This window comes from Mesoplodon bidens, assembly GCF_964165515.1.
Source record: "Mesoplodon bidens genome assembly, chromosome: 4".
NCBI classification, from domain to species: Eukaryota; Metazoa; Chordata; class Mammalia; order Artiodactyla; family Ziphiidae; genus Mesoplodon; species Mesoplodon bidens.
Genome location: NC_138160.1, coordinates 129233685 through 129254789, shown reverse-complemented (window position 1 = coordinate 129254789; position 21105 = coordinate 129233685). Strand labels below are relative to the sequence as shown.

The following is a 21105-nucleotide window of genomic DNA, read 5'->3' as shown; positions in this document are numbered from 1 at the left end:
CCCAGCTAGTAGATGATAGGACCAGAACTTCAACCCAGGGACTTCTTCTATGGCCCAGAGTGTTTTCATTGTTCCCCATCTCTGCTCATGATTGCTACTTCCCAAGCTCCCATCCCATGTGTATCAAACATTCTCACCCACCCAGCATCCCATGGATTGTTTCATGGTTGGGGAAAAGGGAAGGGCTTTAGACATAGCTGAAAATGACAGAGGAGACAGAAAGATGCAGGAAGCATTTATTGAGGGCCAGAGCTGAATTCTACAGGAGGCAAAAGGCAGGACACAGGCAATTTCTAATGGGTTAGAGGAGAGGACTGGGGGAGAAGGAAGTTACAGGGAGAGAACAGCCAGACAGAACTGCAGCTTCCCAAGGCTGCCTTCTGCTGGCTCTTTGAGGGAAATGCAGGTAGAAGTGGATTTTCTCTGCCACTGCATCAACCAGTGGCCTGATAGAGTCTTTTCTCTGAAAGAGGCCCTTAGCCCCAGCCTCCCATGCTACAAGGGTCCCTGAAGCAGGTGGGGACTTCAGTAATGTGATCACTCATCACTGACAAGTTGGAGCACCCTCTCATCTTCCTACCAACAGGGCCTATGTTCCCAATCTTTAGACCCTGGGAATCCTTTCGGATCAGTCCTTTATTCCAAAGCACCCCACCCTCACCCTGACTCCCATCCTAACCCCAGCTTGCCCTAGCCTCACTTAGGGGTTCCAGGTCTAAATCACCCTGAGGGATGGGTAAGTCTCCTCCTAACCCCAAAATCACCCTCTGTCCCTCACCTTTAGCAACATCCTGGTATCCTTTCACTTACATACATACCTTTGATCCTTAGCCAATTCCAGCCCCGCCCCGCCCCCCACACACTTAGTTTCCTGAAACTGATATTCTGAACCTCTAGAGGGCACCACCAGCCAACTCTGGAAACTGTAGGACTGAGGCACATTCTTCCCTGTGTCCCTCCTGGGAATTGGAATCAGAGTCACTACAGCCTAAGGGACAGGCTAGGGCCTACAGCCAGGCTCCCCAAGGTCACTGGGCACCAGACACTGGCTAGGCCAGAGTGTGATGGGAAAGAGATGAGGCAGAACAGGGCCCCCTCATCTGGGCACAGTATGGATGCTGGGGCCTGAAACTGAAGAGTGGAGTACTCCCTAAGGAACCAGAAACACAGGCAGACTCTGATCTAACCCCTCACTCACCCACCCAAGCTCATCTCCCCAGCCAATCCTCCAGCACTACTCTCCCTCCCTTCCTAATACTGTGGAATGCATTTCAGGACTGGAAGAGCCCCAGAGGTCATCTGAGCCAATCCATTCCCTACTAGAATCTCCTCTATGCATCCTGGCCACTGCTTGCATACCACCCATAACAAAGAACTCTTTGCCTCCCTCTTTCCAAATGGGCAACCTCAAATTCAGGGCTACCAGGTAAAGCCAGAGGATAGCAGATAGCTCCATATCAACTCTTCTCTGCCCGGCTCAGCTTTGAGCCCAGAGCCTGCCATCAAAGGGCCCGGAAGGGATAGATGGGTTGGAGACACCTATAGCATCATTCCTGGAGACCCTGGGAAGCCTGAATTGGGATGGAGAAAAGCCTGAGAGGGATCTGAGAGGAGGAATACTCCTTCCTCTTCTCTCCAGAGAAGCCAGCAGGGCACCTTGAGCTGGCCTGGGAGACCCTCTCTAAAGGTCACCGTGGTAAAAATAGAGCTTGTCTGGGAAGGGATGGAAAACAGCTGCTCCTGCCTGGGACTTGGTGCCAGGGAGGCAGATGGTCAAGCCAGGGCCTGGACAAGAAACTCAGGCGTAGGATGCTCTGAACACACCCCTCATTTACCAGACTCCAGAGATCAGAGCCAGGAAGGGGGGGAAGAGTATGGAACCCTGCAAAGCAGCAAGTCTAGGGGTCCATACATACAACACCCTGCCTCTTCCAAGGCACTAGTGTGTGTGTACTGATAGAAGGGGTAATTTAGAAGTTTGGAGACTGCCTTGGCCAAAGCTCTATTAAACAGATGGGAAAGCTGAGGAGCAGAGGAAGGGTCTTTCCCACAATGACTGAATGACAGAGCAAGGGCTAGAACCCAAGCTTGGATCACCACCCCACCCCCAAGCCCAGAGCTCTCCTCCCCTGACCCCTTATCTCTGGGGCTATCAAAGAGGCCAGACCCTTGGGGACATGGTGCTGGGATCTCCCAAGCCCAACGACACTTCTTCTGGCTCGGCTCTCCCGGGGCAGGGATGGGGTGTGGGCGGGGAAGCCTTTAGGTGGTGCAGGAGGCCTCCGTGGGTAGGCTGCCACGCTTGAGCCTCAGGCTGCCGTTCCACCCGCGGGGACAGATGTTGTAGCCCAGGATGCCGGGCGACTTAGCCCCCGAGTCCTCGGAGTCGAGGGACACATCGGAGTCCGTGGGCGAGCGGCGGTAGGGGAAGGGCCTGGGCGGCGCGGGCAGCGGGCTCCGGGGACTGGCGCAGGGCGAGGGCCCGGCAGGCACTGGGCTCCGGGGGATGGGAGCGAACGTTGCCCCGGGGTCCGCGGCCTGGCCGGGTCGGGACGGCAGGGGCGAGCGCATGCGCGGCGGCGGCGGCGGCGGTGGCAGAGCTCTCGGTGGGGAGAAGGGCCGAAGGCTCTCAGCGCCCGCCGGCCGCGGGGAGGCGCTCTTGCGCCGGGCCGCGTTGATGATGTTTCGCGCCAGAAGCGCCTGCAGCTGGCGGCTGGGGGGCCGCGCCTCGGCCTCAGGTCGCAGAGGGGATACGGAGCGCTCGCTCCACGAGGGGGACATAGGCGGCGGCGGCGGTGGCGGCGGCGGCGGCGGCGGCAGCGGCGGGGGGCTGCTCAAGCTGCTCCCGCGGCCCGGCTCCCACGGCCCCGGGCTCACCCAGCCGTCCAGGCTGCTGGGGGGCCGGGACGCGCCCGGCGTCCAGGTTGGGGAGGTGGGCAGGCTTTCTCGGCGGTCCTGGGGAGAGAACAAAGAGGGTGGGGGCAGGCGTTAGTGCTGGGCTCCTCTATGCTGGGGTTTCAGAAGGGACCGAGTTGGCTGTGTCCGTGGTACAGAGTCGGGAAGCCAGCGACCAAAGTCAGGTAGTGCCTGCAGAAAAACGCAGGTGCCCCAACTTTCATCTTTCAGGTGCTTGAACGAGCCCACGCTGCCTGCCCCTAAGCTTAGCAGGGAGGCAGATGACTGGCGGTTTAAGAATGCTCGCTTTGGAGACAGACCCCTTTGTTTACTGAATGAACTTGGGCAAGTTGCTTCAGCAAAAGAAGCAACTCGAAGCCCCTGGGTTGCAGTTTCCTCCTCTGTGAAATGGGAGTATAATATCAGCATGTACCCTATAGGATTGTTGTGAGGAGTAAATGAGATAACTTACGTAAAAGACTGTCACAGTATGAGAAGTTTCCCTAGAAGAGAGTAGGTGCGCAATAGATGTTAGTTACCTTAAAGACATACTAGAATGATACACATGAAACTAACCAGAGTGCTTCTTTGTTAGGAAATGGGGTGAACAGGGCAGGGGACACAGCCACAGGAGTGGGAATAAGGCTTTTAATGTATTATATGCTTTTTATATAAGCTTAAGGTTTTGAACCATATGGGTATAATATCTATTCAAAAAATTACAAGCAGGCTTCCCTGGTGGTGCAGTGGTTGAGAGTCCGCCTGCCGATGCAGGGGACACAGGTTCGTGCCCCAGTCCGGGAAGATCCCACATGCCGTGGAGGGGTTGGGCCCGTGAGCCATGGCCGCTGAGCCTGCACGTACAGAGCCTGTGAGAGGCCCGCGTGCCGAAAAAAAAAAAAAAATTACAAGCAAAAATATTGATCATTATTACTAAAGTTGGACTTAGGGAAAGGCCCTCTCTGTCTCAGTCCCCCTGCCATGGTGCCATAGTCACCTCCTAATTGTTCCTTGGACACCTTGAACAGGGAGGAGGTTCCCACTGGCAGATGGAAACATAAAAGGAAGTTGGGTCGTTCCTCCCTAGGCAGCACACTCCCCTCACGGGACTTCTTGCCAGCATGGGGTGGGGAGTGTGGGTTCCATGAGGCCAAGTTGGTGAACCTCTTTGAAGTTATAAAGCACTGCTCTGCTATACGCTATCATACCTGCTTCCTACCTCCTTAGGAACTTTCCAGTCTACAAAGTTCGGTCTCATCCTTACCCTCTCATCATATCCTCACAACAGCCTGGTGAAGTAGCTGGTATTATCACACCCATTTTACAGTGATGAAGTTCAGACGTGTAAATAACTATCTGGTGTGTTCTGCCCCACCAGGAAATGTGTGTGACTACCTGTTGCTTAAAGGTGGGAGGCAGGCTTAAGCAGTTTGAACTGGTTTGAAAGTACAGGGCTTGGGGATCCAGGTCTAGCATGTATCTGCTAAACCATACAGCTGTTCAGCCAATCAGATTCCAGCAACAAGCCAGTCCACTCAGTCTTCATTCCAAATTCACCAGCAGTCATCCCTCAGAGTCCAGAACTAGCCAGTCCATTCAGTGCCTCCTACCCAATCAAGATCTAGAACCTCTCGTAAGATCCATTCTCTCATCCAATCAGTAACCAGCCACAGCCAAGCCAGTCAGCTTCTCATCCAATCAGAATCGAATTTCTCCCAATCAAAAGGAAGCAATAAAGTACATGTATTCTCCAAACAATGCAGCAGCTACCAGATGAGCCCAGATTCAGAAATGGAGCCCTTTAACCTATAGAGGAACGTATAGCAGTCTGAACAGATTTTTCATGGGACTGGGAATGTTAGGAATCTCCCAGGGACATCCAAGGCCCCAGTCATCAAGTAGGAAAGTTAAAGCTCAGCATGGGCTCCACCTCTTTTACTCCCAGGGTCAGAGTTGTGTATATGTGAGCCAGAGACACTGGGAGCTGCTGTCTGTGAGCCATCTCAGGAATCTTTCAGTGAGCCTGGCTGGGGGGAGCAGGGCCAAGAGTTCATGATCCAAGTCCATCAACAAGCACTGAGGCAGAGGAACCAGGGCTTTCAGCCAGGAGCAAAGCAGGCTGGGGCAAGAGAAGCTATGATAACTGTCTGAAATCTCCAAGGATGGTCTGCCTTTAGTGGCCACAAGGGGAAGGCTAGGGCCAGCAAGTGGAAGGAGTAACAGAATTTACTTCTCAGAATGCCTGGGTTGGAATGTTGGGGGCAGTGGTAAGCAGCTCCTCATCCTTTGGAGGTGGGCCAGGGCCTGACCTCATCGAAACTGCCATGTCTGGGTACTGACTCTGTGTGTGTGTGTGTGTTGGGGGGGGCGGGGGAGCAGTGAATAATACAAAAAGGCTGCAGGGAATCAAAATTATTCACTTTCTGAAAAAGTTCTCAATGTACAATATACACCAGAACTCCTTGGAAATGCACATGGGTGAAAATTCAGAAAGGAGCACCCACTTAACCCAGCACCAGACCCAAAGCAGGACACATGTGTGGGGCGAAGGTGCGAGTAGAGCAGAGTGAGACAGGAACTATCAGAGATCAAAGAGAGCTAGCTCCCAGACAGCTTCTGTAATCCTCTTGTTGCATGGAAGGGGAGACTGAGGCCCACGGGTTGTCTAAGGTCACACAAGGAGTTAGATGCAGATCTGGGCCTAGCACCCATTTTTCTGGCTCTTGATGGCAGTACGCTCCTCTCCACGAGGGCAGAAACTCATTTTATGCACGAGCCCGGCAGTGATGACTGTGGAAAGTGGCCAGATTTAGATAATGGGGGCGATGGGGGGCGGCTGCTGAGGGAACCAGAAAGTATATATGCTCTGGCTAAAGGCACTTAAATACCACTTTTAAAGAATTTGAACAAACCTGGACCATAAGGGGCATGGGTCTTCCCCCATGCTCTACAGACTTTTTGGCCAAACTCTTTTTTTTTTTTTTTTTTTTTTTTTTGCTGTACGCGGTCCTCTCACTGTTGTGGTCTCTCCCGTTGCGGAGCACAGGCTCTGGACGCGCAGGCTCAGCGGCCATGGCTCACGGGCCCAGCCGCTCCGCGGCATGTGGGATCTTCCCAGATCGGGGCACGAACCCGTGTCCCCTGCATCGGCAGGCGGACTCTCAACCACTGCGCCACCAGGGAAGCCCTGGCCAAACTCTTAAGGAGAAAACAGAACATGATTTCCACAGGATCCTGGTTCTCTCAGTCCTGACCCAGGGAAGAGAGAGGGCAGCTCTCACTTTCAAGCCAGCACACATCTGTACCCATGGCAGATCCAGACACTCAGCAGATGCAGGCAGCACGTGGACACACACCACAGGCACACACGCCGTAACTAAGCAGTCCCACCCCACTTCCCAGGCCAGAATTGGGGAGGAGGGAGAGGGCCCTGACCACCAGCCAGTGAGCGTGGAAGAAAGAAAGAAGCAAGACAGATTTGAGGCAGAGTGTATTGAGAACAGGAGAGAAAACAAAGTTGAGGGAAGAGCTCAGCCAGCCTGATCACAGGAGCTGCAGGATGGAGGGTGGGCTCTTCCATTGCTGGCCCTCAGGGGTGGAAGGGAGCAGGGGTCCAGAACATGGGCTTCACTCTGTCCTGGGAGGGGTTTGGCGTGAAGGAGCCGAGCTCCCTCGCGACTCTCCCATGCATGCCCCCATGTTCTGGGCAGAATGAACTCACTGGGAAGGCACCCCCTGTTGCCATGGAGATGAGCCGAGCGCTCACAAAAACTGCAGGCTCAGCCCAGCATGGGCACCGCCTCCACCACCCCTCGCCCCTCTGGGGAGCCCAGAAATAGGGCTGGGAAAGAGAAAGTGGGTGGTGCTCGCCCCCGGTCTTGGGAAGCTTCCATCTGAATTCTGCCTCTTGCCTCTATATTCTATAACCCCCACAAAGTGTGGTTTTGGGGGGGCTGCAGCACATCAAAGGTGTCAGAGGTGGTGAGGATCTGACTACCTGACTCAAAACCCTCACAGTATGATGGGGAAACTGAGACCCAAAGCTGCACATGGAGTCCATCTTTGAGAATCCAGATCTCCTAAGTCCCAGCCTTTTTTTCAAAACCTTAAGGTCTCCTTTGTCCCTTCCTTGACCTGCTGTGCTCCTGCCCCAGCCCTTGCCGTGTTCCCACTGTCTCCAGGCGATCCTGAGCCTGAGCAGTCCCAGCCTAAACTTCTGATCTCCTGGCCTCCTGCTGCAGCTCATTCCAGCCACACCCTCCCAAGGACATCCTTACATCTACTCACCATCTGTCCTGTGGCAACTGTCCCATTTCCTTCCCCTCTCTTCCCAGGGGACTGTCTTATCACTTACAGGGCCTTTCTCCCAAAGCACCAGCCTGTCCTCTCATTCCTCACAGATTGTCCAGCTAGGAGGGCCCTCATTGTATAAATGAGAAAACTGAGGCACAAAAAGGGAAAGTGACTTGGCCAAAGTCGCACAGCAAACGGGAGGCTGAGATGTCTCTCTCCTTGCGGCCCCTTCCAATGCACGTAGATGGCTGCTTTCAGTCGTGCAGATCTTGGCTGAGGTTGAAGGCAAAACAGCTGATGGATACACTGCTAGGGGCCTCTCTCCTAGCTGCACACCAACCTCTGCACAGCCTCCTACAGGGCCCTCTGTCTCTCAGGGGTCCCCTGGGACCTCCCACATCCCAGAACAGTGAGGGCAAGCTAGGTAGAACCAGGACTGAGGTCTGGGATGAACTGCATTAGCTGTCTCGAAAGCGGAGCTAGATGTTTGGAGCGGGCATGAAGGCAGCTGAGCAGAGGGCCAGGAAGAAGAGTGTCAGACAGCAGTGGTGGGCTGAGTCCTCATCCAGCAGAACCCAGGAGAAGAGAAAATGTGGAGGCCGAGGCAAAGGTCTCTGAAGCAGCGGAGAGGAAACAGTGTCCAGAAGGCAGAGGTGGGTGGAAGAGACAGGCCTGTGGAGGTGAGAATCCAGCAAGAGGCAGAAAGATGCCAGAGCTGGGGCCACAGTGAGGACGGCCCCACCGGGGTGGCTGAGGAGGCAGACCCTTGGCTGGCTGGTCCCACAGGCAAGGGCAGGCTCTGTTTGCTGCAGAAGCCCCTCAGCAAGACGCTGGCATCCCTACAGCTCACAAAGGCCAGGTGAAGCCCCCCAGCTTCATTAGGGCCTGCCAAGGGAGTTCTCTCTCCGTGACCCTCCTCCCCCCGCAGTGGCAGACTTCAGATCCCTCAGACATGGAGTCGAGCCACTCTGTGGTAGGGAAGGGGCGGCTGCAGCTCAGAGAGGGGAGGTGACTTGCCCGACGTCACAAAGCTAGCTGGTGGCAGCGTCAGCCCTTGAGACCTGAGTCCCCATACTCCTGACTCAGCCCTGTGCCACTTCCTGCTCTCCATCCAGCCCTCGGAGAGCGGGCTCTGACAGGCAGCGGGATCCCTGTGGGGTCCTTTACTTGAAGCAGAAGGAAGGCTTCCACACCTGAGCCTCGATCCCGGCATTCCGGGTGGAGAAGGAGGGCCTGGGGGCTTGCTTGGCTCGGGGAGACCACGCCCTGGAGGGAGACACGGGCGAGACATCACTGCTGTAGGTAGGGCTCACGGCAGTGGGCTGGAGGCCATCCTGGCCAGGGGAGGAGCGGCAGGGCCGAGGCAGGGCAGGCGATGGTGGGAGGGCCGCCTTGGGCAGGCTGGGCGCCAGGTCCAGGGAGCTCGGCTTGGCAGGCGAGGCGGCTGTGGGCGAGGACTTGGCAGGTTCCTTGATGGGTGAGAGGACAAAGAGTGAGGGCCGCAGCTGGCAGGGTGGCTGCCTGGAAGGCTCTGGGCGCAGGACCCCATTCTCCGGCAGGTAGCCATGATAGAGGGAGGCAGGCGGGGTCCGAGCCGGGCTTCGGGACGCCACTCGGAAGCTGCCAGGCGCATGGGTGGGGTACTTCCAGCACGAAGGCAGGGACATAGTGGGTGAAGGGCAGCGGGCCCGATCTGTGTGGCCCGAAGACTCGATGACGTACTTCTCCATGCGGGACTGGCGGCGGGCGTAGAGCTCAGCCCCCTTCCCAGAGGCCTCGGAGAGGTTCTGGTTGGGTTTGGGCTTGGGCTTGGCCTGGATGCGCGGTGACTTGAGGCATGAGGCCCACTCGGGGACAATCTCCTCGGCGCCTGCGGGGCTGGCCCTGTCCCGGGGTGCGGGCTCCTGCTGGAAGTTGGAGGCCTCGGCCCCCAGCGCGAAGGGCTCCTCCTCCACGCCCATCTCCCCCTGGTCCCTCTGCCTCCGCTTCTCATCCGCTGTCTGTACCAGATCCAGCAGGTCCGGATTCGGGGTCACCTTGGGCTTCTCCACGAAGGTGAACATGGATTTCCGGCTGCCCCTGCGGGCCATCGACTCCTCCAAGATGCCCGTCTTGCTGGCAGGAACTGCCTGGCCCTTTAGATGAGAAGGCTTGGGGTCGGAGCTGGGGTACAGGGCAGAGTAGGAGGGGGGAGACCTAACCCGGGAAGTCAGGGGGGCTGTGGACAAGGTCTCGGCATAGGTTGGGGGTGGGGTGAAGTTCCCCAAAGGACGTCTCTCCAAGGCGGGGCTTCGCTGTGCCACGGGCCTCCTCTCCAGCATGGGGCTATGGGACATGACGTGTCTCTGTGGCCGAGGGCTCCTGTCTGCCACGCTCGGGGGCCAGGGAGCGGGACCCTTCTCTCCAAGATGTCGTCTCTCTACCATGGGGCTTCGTTCCATCTGGCTGGTGCCGCCCGGTGCCTGAATCCCAAAGGGCCTGGCCGTCCTGTTGACCACAGATGGGGGCTTGGCCAGCGTGAGGTGGACCTCGCTGTACAGTTTGGTGGGTGTGGTGGCAGCTGCCCGCCCGGACATCTCTTGTTCTGTGGACACCACTGGGGCACCAAGCTGGACATCAATGAGCAGGGAGCTGGACATGAAATCTGGGGCTGGGGGCCTGGAGCTGGAGATGGGAGTAACTTCTCTGGAGAAGGTGCTGGTGGTGGTAGGTGGAGCTGATACCTTATCAATTAGTAGTGTGCTGGATCTCACCTCCACAGCTGGCTCCTGGGGTTGCCCACCAGCACACGGGGTGTTGGGTTTGAAATCTGGCACTGCACCCTTCTGCAGGAGCTGTGCCTGTGAAGAATTCTGTTGGATGCTGGACAGTGGCGGGCTTTGCGGGGTGACAGTTGCCGGAGGGTTCTGATCAACATCTGTGGCTGGCAGGTTGTGGTTGCTGTTGGAGGCTGGCGTGATGAGCGTGGCGCCGGGTGAGGGAAGGTTTTGGCTGGCATCTGTGGCTGGGCTGTGGACCTCCGCCGGAGGTGGAGTTGGGGGTGTCTGCTGGGCTTCTCGGTTCTGGGACAGGTGGAGCCCATTGGCCGTCAGCAGGGCCGCGTTCTCCTTTAAATAAACCACCAGTGGTACCTCCTCTTCCTCACTGGCCACCTTCTCCAGGTGCCGCAGCAAGCTGGCTTCCTCTGAGGAGCCCTCCATGCTGTGACCGGGGACCCCTGTGTCAGCGCTCTGGCAGGCGGGGTTTCTCGGAGGGCCTGGTTCAGGGAGGGAGGTGGGACTCAGGCTGACCCCTGGGGCATGGCCTGTGGGGCTGGCAGGGGGCACCCTGAGGGACTCCTGGCCGGGCTTCTGTCCCCTCTGGCCGTGGCTCTCCAAGGTGAACTCGTTCACCCTCTGCCGGCGCCTGTTGAAGAGCTGGACACCTCGGGAGTTGGAGCTGGGAGGGGTGGTCAGCTGGGCTGCGATCTGCTGGCTCCTCGCCTTGGCCTCTTTTAGATCCTTCTCGGTGAGGCTAGTGCTCCGGCCCAGTGCTGCAGGAGGGACAGAGGCCGAGTCAGCAAATGGGATTGCAGAGCCACAGGGGTACACGCACAGACAGACAGATGGTCACCCATGCCCCACTACAGATGGCCTTTTCCTCCGGAATTTGATCTTTTTTTTTTTTTTTTTTTTGCGGTACGCAGGCCTCTCACTGTTGTGGCCTCTCCCGTTGTGGAGCACAGACTCCAGACACGCAGGCTCAGCGGCCATGGCTCACGGGCCCAGCCGCTCCGCGGCATGTGGGATCCTCCCGGACTGGGGCACAAACCTGCATCCCCTGCATCGGCAGGCGGACTCTCAACCACTGCACCACCAGGGAAGCCCCCGGAATTTGATCTTTACTTACTGTGTCCTAGAATCTTCTCATAAAGATCCCCGACCCAACCATCATGGCCCAACTCAAATACCCATGTCAAACCTTCCCTGATTACCCTTTTAGTATTAACTGCCCCCTTGTTTGGATTCCCCCTGAAGGTTGTTGACATGGCACTTTACCAAACTCAGCAAGAACAACTCACCCTAGCAGTCAAGGCCCCACTACATCTCGGACTCATCTTGTGCCACCTTTCTCTCGCATTGGGCTCTTCCTGGCTGGCTTTCTGTTCCTTGAAAATGCCAAGTTTGTTCCTGCCCCAGGGCCTTTGCACTTGCTGTTCTCTCTGCTTGGAATGACCTTTTCCCAAGTGGCATTCCATGTTGGTTCCTTATCGCTCAGGACTCACGTGAATGTCACCTCTCTGGAGGGGCCTTCCTCTATAATCAGCACCCCCCCCCAGGCAACCCATCTCTTTGTTTTGTTTTCTTCATAGCATTCAACACAATTCAGTATTATCTTCTTTACACGTTTACTTGTCTATTACCTATCTCCCTCACCTAGAATGCAAGCTCTAAGGGGGAAATGAACTTGCTTGACTTGTTCATCCCTCTAACCCTAGCCCCTAGAATAGTGCCTGGCAAAAAGTGGGCACTCAGTAAGCATTACTGAGTGCATGAATGAACCTGCAGGATATTCATATGCCTAAGTGCATATCTTAGGGCCCTTTATACTTTCAAACTCATAGTATAGTCATTTCTTAACACTAACACTTCCTCTTTTTAGATTAGGTAATACATTTACATGGACTAAAATTTTTTTAAAAATTTAAAAACATAAAAAAGTATACAGTAAAAAATGTCTCTCCAGGGCTTCCCTGGTGGCGCAGTGGTTGCGAGTCCGCCTGCCGATGCAGGGGACGCAGGTTCGTGCCCCGGTCCGGGAAGATCCCACATGCCGCGGAGCGGCTGGGCCCGTGAGCCATGGCCGCTGAGCCTGCGCGTCCGGAGCCTGTGCTCCGCAATGGAAGAGGCCACAACAGTGAGAGGCCCGCGTACTGCAAAAAAAAACAAAAACAAAAACAAAAATGTCTCTCCACCTCTGAGTGCTCCACACCACAAATCAAGTAACAACTGTTAATAGTTTCTTCCAAGTCTTTGCAGAATTTCTTACCATTTTCATGTAAACAGTCATTGAAAAATTCTCATACTTTAATATTATAAAAGTAATAAATTGAGCTAATTTCAACAGTGACTCTACTAGAACATTGCATTACCTCATTTTATCCTCACAAGAACACTAGGACGCAAGCACTACTTGCCCCCTATTTTACAGAAGTGGAAAATGAGGTCTAGAGACTTGTAAGTAACTCACCCAAGATCACACAGCAAAGGGTGGCAAGGCTGGAGTCAGAACCAGTTCTCTCTGGGTCCACAGTGCATGCTCAAGCTGCCTGCTTGTCCCAAAGGTCCCTTTGGGACATATAGGGGACAGAGTCAGTGGGAGTTGGGGCTCAGTCTGGGGCTGCAGGCTAGGACCGGAGTCTGGGGCCTGAGGTCAGGGATCAGGCTGGGGGTCAGGCCCTATTAATCTGTAAGTTCACTACAGGCAACCATTTCTTTTTATATCGCTGCCCAGCTGGCACAGAGTCAGTGTTTAATTTGTGCTTATTGAATAAGGAATGAAGAAATGGATGCATGAACGAATGAACCTATGGACAGATGGATGGGACAGCCTGTGGCCGGGCTAGCAGCTCAGTCGGTGGCTGGGAAAATTCCTCCCTTTGTCACCCCACCCCCACCGCGGGAAGCTAATTAGTTCTTGAGGAATCTGACCCTGCCCTTCCTCCTACCTTGCCCTCATTAGCACTGGCCATGACATGCTGAGTGCGTCTCCAGGGACAGTTTTTCTAGGCATCTTGCCAGCGAGGTTCAGAACTCATGGACTCTCAGAGCTGGGAGGGCCCTTATAGAGGAGCTGTTTCACTACCACCCCCATTTTATAGATGAAGAAACCAAGGTTCAGAGAGTGGTGCAGGGTTGAGCTCACACTAGGGTCAGCGGGGAGGCCCACACAGGACAGAGTGGCTGCCGACAGCTGCTTCACTGGGACCAGGCCCAGCAGCCACAGGCTCTCTGGCCCCAACCTCCTTCTTCCCTCCTCCCATCACGACCTGGCTCCCCACCACACACACCTGTGCCCACAGGTCCAGAACAGTGACAGCACACAGCCTGCCCCATGTGCCCCTGACGCCTACTTCCTCCTGGTAGGGCTCCTCTCCTGCCTGGATCACCCCATGATGAAGGCTTTGGGGGTTGGGCCAGGCTGCTCCCCTGTGGGGAACTTAGGTAGGGGACAAGCCAGCAACACAGGAGGGGTTGCTCAGCTCATGCGATGTCCATCTCCTCTGGTCTGCTTAGAAACCAAGCCTCCCGGCCCAAATCCAGGCTCTGCTGCTATTTGCTAACTGTGTGACCCTGGCAAGTTACTGCACCTCTCGGAGCCAGTTTCCTTAGCTGAGAAGAAGGTAATAAAAGCACTGACATTAGGGTTTGGAGGCTACAATGAGATCGTGGATGCCAGGGGGATTACTGTCATTCAGCCCGAGTAGAGAGGACCGAGGGCTCATGCTACCCTGGGATGGAGTTGACGGTGACCCCACGTGACACCCTGGAAGGGGTCAGAGCTTCTTCTAGCAAAGGAGATGCACCCTACAGATCATGGTCCTGAGAGGGGTGACTGTCTTAAGGTCACAGAGCAGGGGATTCTAGAGTTATTGGGAGGCAGGGATCATTGCCCCAAATCACAAAACCTCAGAATCTCAGAGATGGCTGTCACCGGGTCCAATTCCCCACACAATTCCTGCGTCCCTAAAACCATGTCCTGAGTGTACCAGCCTCTGTTTATACCCTCAACTGACAGGGAGCTCACTACCCTGAAGATGTACCTTCTGCTAATTAACATTCTTTCTTTAGCTATAAAGTCACTCCTTATATTAACTCCCACCTCTTGACTTGACTCTGCCCCTCACTGCCACACAGATAAAGAGCTTTCTCTTTCCAACCTGACAGCCCTGCAGAGACTCAGTCACAAATCACATCCCCGCGGGGCATGGTCAGGATAAACATCCCTAGTCCCATCAGTGGCTCTTATGACACAACTGCAGCCATCGTAGCTCACATGGATTGGGCTCTTACTGTGTACCCGGCGGGTTCCCACAGTGCCAGGCTCCTAGAAAGGGCTTCAGTGTTTGTGTAATTCAGACCTCCCAAATCCCTGCACTTTTCTCTTTTTTCTCTTCACCTCTCTGCTTCAGTCCTATCCCAAGGTTGGTTCTAAGGGCCATGGGGCTAGAAAATGCTCCAGTGTCAGAGAGTGAAGGGCCCTCAGGGATAAGCTGGCCTGGGGGGCTTTAGAGAGGGAAGGGGTTGCAGAGGAGGCCATGGGCCAAGACCTGGTCTGCTGACCCCCAGCCAGGCTGGGAACCTTCCCCAGGCTGTTGTTCTGGGACAAGAGGAACCCAGCAGAAAAGGCCACGGGGTGAGAGAGCCCTGCCTTCGAGGGAGCTCCCGTGCCCCCCATCCCAGCCTGCAATGACTCCACGGAAAAGGAATTTGGCAGGAGGCTTGGACCAGACCCAGACAGCAATCCAGATGACTTTTGCCACCCTGCACAAACAAAGCTGAGAGAAGGGGGGCTGGGCCAACTACGGGCATCCCAGAGTCCCCCACTGCAGGGCACCGGGGGTGGCAGCTCCATTCAAAATTCCCTAGACTAGGGAACTGCCACCTCTAGTGATGCCCCAGCCAGGTGCGTCCAAGATTGTGGTCCCTGGTGTCAGAGAGGCAAGAGGTGGCCAAGGCCCACAGGGGACAGGCCCCTTGCTGAGCCCCCTGTCTGCTTGGCTGCAGCCTGCACCTGTACAAGTCCTAACACCCCCTCTTCCCTCAGCCTCTTCAGGGCTGGCCCTTGAAAGCCCCACCCTGGACAGTGGATGAGGAGCTCTGAAGACCAGCCTTCCGGAGATGGAGGGGTGAGGGCAGACTCAAGGAAGAGCTGCCCAGGGTCAGGAGACCTGAGTCCAACAGGGTTAAATCCCTAAGTGGGGAAGGGGGACAGGAAGCCCTGAGTACAGCCCTTAGAATGAAGATCGCAGTGGGTGCTATAATTAGTGAGCCCTCACTACTGCCCAGTATAAAGTGCTGTGCCATGCACTTTAGACCCATCATCTTGTTTGATCCTCCCAATGACCCTAAGAGATAAGTACTAGCACTCTTCCCAGTTTGCAGAAACCAGAGCTCAGAAAGACCTGCCCAGGGTCATATGACTTTTAAGTAGCAGAGCTGGGATTCAAAACTCAAAATCTGGTTGCTGAATCTCATTTCTTAACCACCCTGCCTTCTGGACCCTGACTCCGGTGGGAGGGGCACCAACAGAGACTCTGGTGCTCCTGGATGCTGGTCTGAAGACCCCTCTGTTTCCACATCTTGTGATCAGTGCCCGCAGCAGTGCCCTCTCCTCTTCATATTCAGCTGCCCAGAGCAATTCATGCTTTGTCGGCCTTCTTCCTCTCAGGAGAAGAGCTGATAAATGCATTGTGACTAAGGTAGAGATGACTGCTAGGACATAAAAAACTAGTGGAGTAGAAAGAGCACGGTGTGGGGAGTCAGGAGACCTGAGTTCAAGTTGTACTCAGGCAGGGATAAGCCCTTTCTCCCACCCCATTACTTCCGTAGGCAGCTGCCTGTCCTGCCGGCCATCAGGCCTTTTGGACAGAGGATCCAGAGGAGGGAGGCAGGGCGGGGGAACGGAGGCCAGAGCAGAAGGTCAGGACAGGGAGAGAATTCAAGGAAATTCTTCTTCACACGGCTGCCGTCAATGGGAGTGTCCAGGGCCCGGGTAGGGTGGAGTGGGACAGGGAGCCAGAGGTAGGAAGAGAGACTGGCTGGAGACGGCCCATTGTGGCTGCCTGGGAGTCTTGGCAACGGGACAGGTAAACAGGCTGGGTTAACTGCCCCCCTGGTGGGGTCAGGAAGGAACCAATGGCTGGCTGCTGCACAACCTCGGCCTCAGCCGGGGGCAGGAAGATGAACTGGACCTGAGTAATGGCCTGACTACCTTGCCAGCCCCTGCCCCGCATCCTCCCTGCTGAAAGGAGGAAATGACACAGCCTCGTTTCCCTGGGGAGTTCTCCATCCATGCCAAAGTCCTGGTGAGTGCAACCTGACTGAGACCCAGCAGACTGCCAGGCCTCCTTGCAGAGAATAATTCATACTAAGGTGGGAAGGACTGCCAGACACGGGAGATGCATAGGAATGGAAGTGAAGAGCCCCAGACCTAGCTCCAGCCTGGCCACCAACCGGCCGGCAGAAGTCATGGCATGCTTCTCCCTTAATGCCCAGGGGGAACTGAGACCAGAGAAGGATGCTGTATGCCCTAAGTCACACACCCCAAACCATAAAGGCACCTCTGGGTGCTCGCTTTACTCACTCCGGCTGGGTCCTTCCTGCAGCCCAGCTTCCCTCTGGGTGCTGAGCCGGCCTTGCTTCTCAAAGCCTCCGCGAAAGGCAGCCAATCGACTAGCTGACAAAGAGGAAAATCCCACGTTGACGGCAACGCGGAGGAGCTGGATATGACTTCTCTCCTCCACAGATGACTCAGCCTAGCTCTTTATCAGGAAAACCGATTTCGCAACAGCCTTTTAAATGGTCTCTCCGCCCCCAGTCTCTCCCCCAACAATCTACCCACCCCACGCTGCCAGATCCATCTTCCTCCTGCCTGGCTCCACTCGTGTCGGGCCTCTCTCCTCCTCTCCAGGACATGGGGGATCAAGCAGCAAGTCCTCATCCTGGCGTTCAGGGTCCCTGATGTCAGGGTCTGCCCGAGAGCTCGCTCACCTGCTCCCTGCGCCCTCAGCAACCGTCAGAGGGAGTCCAGCAGCTCGTGGTGCCACACCTGCCCTGCGAGTTCCAGCCTCTGCTGTGGGTTTGCGCAGACCCTTCCACCCGGAACCCGTCTCTGTCTCCTATCCTTTCTACACGCTCAATCCCCAGATCATCAGTGTTTTATCTGCATCGCTTAATAACCTCATCACTTGGCATATTATTTGTTTTAGTCAGAGTTTTCGCCAGGGCGTGCTTACCACATGCCCCATGCCAGGCCCTGACTTCATTAACAGCAGCCAGGAGGTCAGCAGTCCCCTCGTCTCCATGTTAGAGGAAAAACGGGCTCAGAGAGGTGAAGTGACTTAGGTGGTACAGCTAGCCAGAGGCAGAGCTGGGATTCAAACCCAGGGTGGCCCAGCACCCAGCCCAGGACCCATCACATGGGCCATGCTGCCTCCTCCCAACATCTTGCTTTGCAGCAATCAGGGTCTGGGTCTTATTTTCCCCCAGAGAGTGCAAGAGCCAGGGGAGAGGGGCCTCAACTGCTTCTGCCTTGTCCCCTACACCTTCCCCGGGGGCTTGGAGAAAGGATGAAGTCAACGAGGATGACAACAGCCAACACATGAGGAGCTCCAGATGCTGCCAAGCTAAGGGTTTAGCATATATTTTCTCACTGAATCCTCACAGCAACTCATAAAGGAGGCCCTCTTACCTCTGTTTTATTGATGAGGAAAAACGAGAGCCAGAGAATTGGCCAACTCACCCCAGGTCTTACAGCCAGCAAGGGACAGGCAGAGCAGAGCTGGAGCGGGGAGTCTGACTGATCCCAAGCCTGGGCCCCTCCTTCTGAAGAGCTCTGCCCACAAAGCACACTCACTTTCCCCACCTACTGTCCCAGGCCCAGCCCAACGGCCACTTCCTCCAGGAAGCTTTCAACAATCCATCCAGACTCCTCGATCAGTGCTCTTTCCCTCCTCGACCTGGCCCAGGGGCCTCGGAGCAGGAGCAGGGCGTGGAGGAAACAACAGGTTGAGAAAGCTCAGGAACCAAGGCCCAAGGGGAAGGAGGCTGGGACTGGCCCAACTCCTGGTATCTCCCTGACAGGGGTTCGGGATCATGCAGGGCAGGGTGGGTGGGCTAAGTCGAGGGCTCCCAGGTCAGGTCGGCATGGGTGTTGGCTAGCAGGTATCCCTGTAGGCCACAGGCACTGCTCACTGCTGGCTGATGAGGGCCCTGCTATGCGGTCCTCCTCTCCCAAAGGCCAGGAGCCACCACCTTCCTCCTGCCTGCTCTACTAGCCTAAACACTAATCTACAGTTAGATTTTCAGGGACTTGGAAACGGTGACCCAGAGAGAGGCAGGCTCAGTTCCAGGTGCACAACAAACTGGAAAGGGCTGGTTCACAGGGACCCAAGCTCAGACCCAGGCTCCCACCTCCCCCAGTCCAGCCCTGGTAAGCCAGGCCTCCCCCCGACCCCCAAGCCCTCTCCTGCTGCATCAGCCTCCATCATCCCAGCCCTGGGAGCCTTGAGAGTACAGAAAGGACTACCACACCCTACCCTTCCAGAGAAAACACTTAATCCAGGAGATGTGAAGGTGGTGAGCCAGGGCGGGAGAGAGAGAATTTCCCCTAAACTATGCCTCTGCCAGGAGCAGGGCTGAGCCTAGTCTATCTCAGGGTCCCCAGCACCCAGCCCAAGGCCCTCGACAAAGATACAGCCCTTCCTCTTGGCCCTGTGGCAGCCTGGGGCCGGAGTTGGTCCCATTCTCTCTAAATTCCCCAGACTCAGCAGAGGCCGTCACCCAGGAGGGTTTCACTAAGTGTTGACTAAACAAATGACTGAAGGATGAGCAATCCCACAGTCCAAATCTACCTTCACATTTTACTCCACCATTCACCCCAGGAGACAAATTCTCGATTTGTCCAGATCCCAGAGTCATGGAGATTCTAGGTCAGAGATCTAGAGGGTGGTTCCTTGAGGAAGGGGAGAGAGGAAGGAGGGAGGTAGCAACATGCCTTTGGGTGAAGAGGGAGATGAAACCTCAAATGGCAGTGTGAGATCCAAGAGGCAGAATATTGCATTGAGTGCCAGGAGAATATAGAGCTTAAGAGAGAGATAAATGAGGATGAAGAAATCTGGGAAGTCTTCCTGGAGGAGGTGGCATATGCCCTAGGTCTTGAAAGCTGGAGATGTGGAAGCATTTCAAGCAATGGGACAGCCCAGTGGAGGCTGGAAGGCTCAAGGTGGACCCCACCCCATCCTCTACCCACCTCCACTCACACCTCCAGTCAAGACAGCTGGAGAGGAAGGCACCTATGACAGAGGAACACGTCCACCACTGGGCCTGCCCAGAGGCTAAGGGCGACTGGGGTGGTCCAGGTAGAGTTCCAAGGGAGCTATGTACATGGGAAGGCGCATGCCTAGAGCCCAGAAGCACCGTGGTATCTGCCCTGGGCCTCCGGGTGGGTTACATAACCGCCCCACCGGGGCCACAGATTCAGCCAGCCGGGACCCTCCTCCGCCTCCACCTCCCCAGCCATCTGTCTCTGCTGCTTCCCTCTCATAGAAGAGGCCGCTGCACTGCCCAAAGCAAGGCCAGCGCCCTGTGGTAAATTCCCCACATTCCTTCCTCACAGAAAAATAAATAACGGGGAGAAAAAATGCTGGAGGAATGATAATGACGGCCCCAGCACGCTGCAGTCCCAGCTCGCCTCCCCACCCTGTAGAGCAGAACCCGTCCTGGGCTGGGGCGGGGATGGGGACGCTGCTGCTTCTCCCTGAGGCATCCTCACTGCCAGGCCCTGGGATAGACAAGCCGCCCGCAGCCCCTCACCCCTCCCCCAGGCCTGTCAACCCTCTTTGGTTCTCAGGGTCACTCGTATCTGCTGACGAAGGTGCTGGGAAAGGTGCTGAGAATCTTTCGGTTGTGGCAGGTGACCACTGAGGGCAAATTTGCCAGAGGCTGGGCGCCCTTCACTTTTACTACTCAGGTTGCTGTTTACTGAGCGCTTCTTATGTTCCAGGCATAATTACCATTATTTCATTATGTTTTGTTTTATCTTTGCAAGCTGTAAAGTACTGTCATACCCATTTTACAGATGAGGAAACTGAGGCTCGGAAAGGTTTTATGATTCACGAAGGTAGTTTAGCCAGTGAGTGGTCTACCCTCTCCACTCCTGCCTCTTACTCCCATATCTATTGAGCCTGCCTGCCCTCCCCCAGACAGCCCTCCTTTATCAAATCCAACCAGAGGTGCAGCCTGTTCCCTTCCCACGTCCTGCTCAACAAAGCATCCTGTGCGGGCTACCTTTAGTAAGTCACCTCACCTCTGAGTCTCAACTTCCTCATCAGTAAACCAGGAATGATTATAGCTGTTTTGCAGAGTCACTGCTGAGCAAATGAGATGCACAAATTATTTCTATAGCATAAAACACTGTGCACACCTGAGTGGGATTTAACTTCAGCATTTTGCACAAACCTACCTTTGTATAACTGTACCAGGCTAGGGCGCTGTCTGTCTCCCTCCCTTCTCCAGCCCTCTTTGGGGCTGGTCTCCCTCTTCTGCTCATAGTCAGGCACAGCCCAACCTTCCCCTCCCCCTCCAGCATCCTCTCAGCAAGGGAACCCCAGTGTCAACCTCTAGCTAACTGTGCTGTAACAGGAGAGAACCAGGTTTGAATCCCAGGTCTGCCTCTTACTGGATGTGAGCGCCCAGGCCTCCTTGGATGGCCCCAGACCCAAGATTCCTGGGAGGGAAGATATGGCCGAGACTCCCACCACTCAGTACACAGTCCTGCAACCAGGAGGGTGCTGTGGTCCTGAGTGGGCAGGAGGCTACCGAGACCCTGCCAGCCCCTCATGCCATTCGCTGGTTACCAGGCATGTGTGGCTCCCCTCCAGCTGGAGGAGTCTCCAGCCAGAGGAGAGGCTGAAACATCCAGCCTCACCCTCCCCTTGTCCCTCAAACTGCAAAAGGAAAGCAGGCTGGAGGTCAGGGAATTTGGTTCCAGTCTGTTCTGTCACAATATGGGTGAGATGCTGGACTAGTTCCTAACCCTCTTTGAGTTTCAGTTTGTCCATATGTTTGTTTCAGAGAAGGGATTGGCCTGGACCAGTGGCTTCTAGAGTGTGGTGCCCCAGCACCTCTAGTGGGAGCAAAAGGATTTACGTGGTAC

General features: G+C 55.6%; 1 protein-coding gene across 7 annotated transcripts in view; it reads right to left on the bottom strand.

Annotated features, from left to right (window-relative positions):
- Positions 1-222: 222 nt before the first annotated feature.
- Positions 223-21105, bottom strand: part of SYNPO (synaptopodin) — a 54809-nt gene continuing 33926 nt past the window's right edge. For 4 of the 7 annotated variants that reach the window (XM_081231870.1, XM_081231868.1, XM_081231869.1 and 1 more), the window contains 2 exons: positions 8382-10720; positions 223-2955 (listed from right to left, as the gene is read on the bottom strand). In XM_081231870.1, coding sequence (XP_081087996.1) covers positions 2263-2955; positions 8382-10720 — 3032 coding nt within the window. In that variant the 3' untranslated portion in view covers positions 223-2262. Of the gene's footprint in view, positions 2956-8381; positions 10721-16533; positions 16627-16791; positions 16904-17691; positions 17785-21105 lie in introns of those variants that run through there. The other 3 variants (XM_081231872.1, XM_081231873.1, XM_081231871.1) reach the window with 3 other exon arrangements.